The sequence below is a fragment of the Etheostoma spectabile genome, chromosome 9, assembly GCF_008692095.1.
Source record: "Etheostoma spectabile isolate EspeVRDwgs_2016 chromosome 9, UIUC_Espe_1.0, whole genome shotgun sequence".
In the NCBI taxonomy this organism is placed as follows: Eukaryota; Metazoa; Chordata; class Actinopteri; order Perciformes; family Percidae; genus Etheostoma; species Etheostoma spectabile.
In genome coordinates this window covers 33246906-33248086 of record NC_045741.1, presented here as the reverse complement: position 1 = coordinate 33248086, position 1181 = coordinate 33246906, and the positions used below count along the sequence as shown (strand labels likewise).

The window sequence follows — 1181 nt, the reverse complement described above, 5'->3', positions numbered from 1 at the left end:
GTGTGTGTGTGTGTGTGTGTGTGTGTACACACTAACGTCTTTGTCTTTAAGTTGTTCTCTCAGGCCTTTGATCTCGTCTTGTTGTCTGTAAAACGTTCGCAGGAGCTGAAATGAGAAAAGAGACGGGCCACGTTCAGACGCCGTGTCGTGGAGGATCCGATCCCTGGACCGCTCCGGGTAGAGGTCTGTGGGGGGACCCAGGACACGTTGAGGAGGACACATTCAGTTTTATCCTCGTGTTGTCCTCGGGTCAAACTGACCCGTTTCAATGTGTTTTATATCAGAAATATTAATTTCTTTTAGCCAAATTGCCCCAAAATAAAATTGATGATTCCATATGTTCTTCATGTAAATGAATGATTACTTTCATTGAAGTTTTGGGTGTTTTATTTAATCTTAAAGCATTTCAATTATTTTTTTTAATGGTTTCCAAACAGAATCTGGACTAAACTTTGACATCTACCCATCTGAGATCCACTCAACATCCTCTGGTCTTAACTATCAGTCAAAATAATTCATAATTTCTGCCTTTTTAACTAAAAACTTGTGTATAATTGGATATAAATGAGGTTTGTTGACCATGAATTCCAAGAATAAGTGAAAAACCTGTTCAGGTTTTTTTTTAAAGTGCCGAAAGCTGGAAAAAAAGTCACAAATAAATCAGAAAAAACTACAAAAACATTGGAAAAGCAAAAGAAAAAAAATTTCAATTTTGACCTCAAGTTCATAACGGTGCTCCTCACCTCGCTCTCGGTGGTGGGCGGCGGTCTCTCTGCAGGTTCGCAGCAGTGCGGCGTGCAGCAGTAGGTCCACAGCGGGGTCTGGGTCTCGTCCGGCTGCCACCCCGACAGGTCGCTCGCCCCCCCGGGGTATTTGGCGTCCTGGTAGGCCAGCTGCTCCTCGAGGAAGGCCTCAGAAGAGAAACGGGGTCACGCAACAGCGAGGAAAAGGGAGATAGACACAACTTCCAGCTATGTCGGGTGAGGGTAGCGGGGACGCAAGGCTAGTGACGTTGTGGGGGGGTGGAGCTAGACTCGGTTGGGGGGGTGTCAGAGAGGAGGACGCTGAACGCCAAACTACATGCCGTCTTGGACAATGTCTCGCACCCACTCCATGGCTTGCTGCTCCATCACAGGAGCACTTTCAGTGAAAGACTCAATCTCCCACAATGCACCACAGAG

At 46.4% G+C, this 1181-nt stretch overlaps 1 protein-coding gene across 1 annotated transcript in view; it reads right to left on the bottom strand.

Annotated features, from left to right (window-relative positions):
* Window positions 1-1181, bottom strand: part of LOC116696236 (coronin-2A) — a 22282-nt gene that overhangs the window by 601 nt on the left and 20500 nt on the right. Inside the window, exons 12-13 of the mRNA XM_032527065.1 lie at window positions 744-911; window positions 33-105 (exon numbers count right to left, since the gene is read on the bottom strand). Of these exons, the coding sequence (XP_032382956.1) occupies window positions 33-105; window positions 744-911 (241 nt within the window). The remainder of the gene's footprint in view (window positions 1-32; window positions 106-743; window positions 912-1181) is intronic.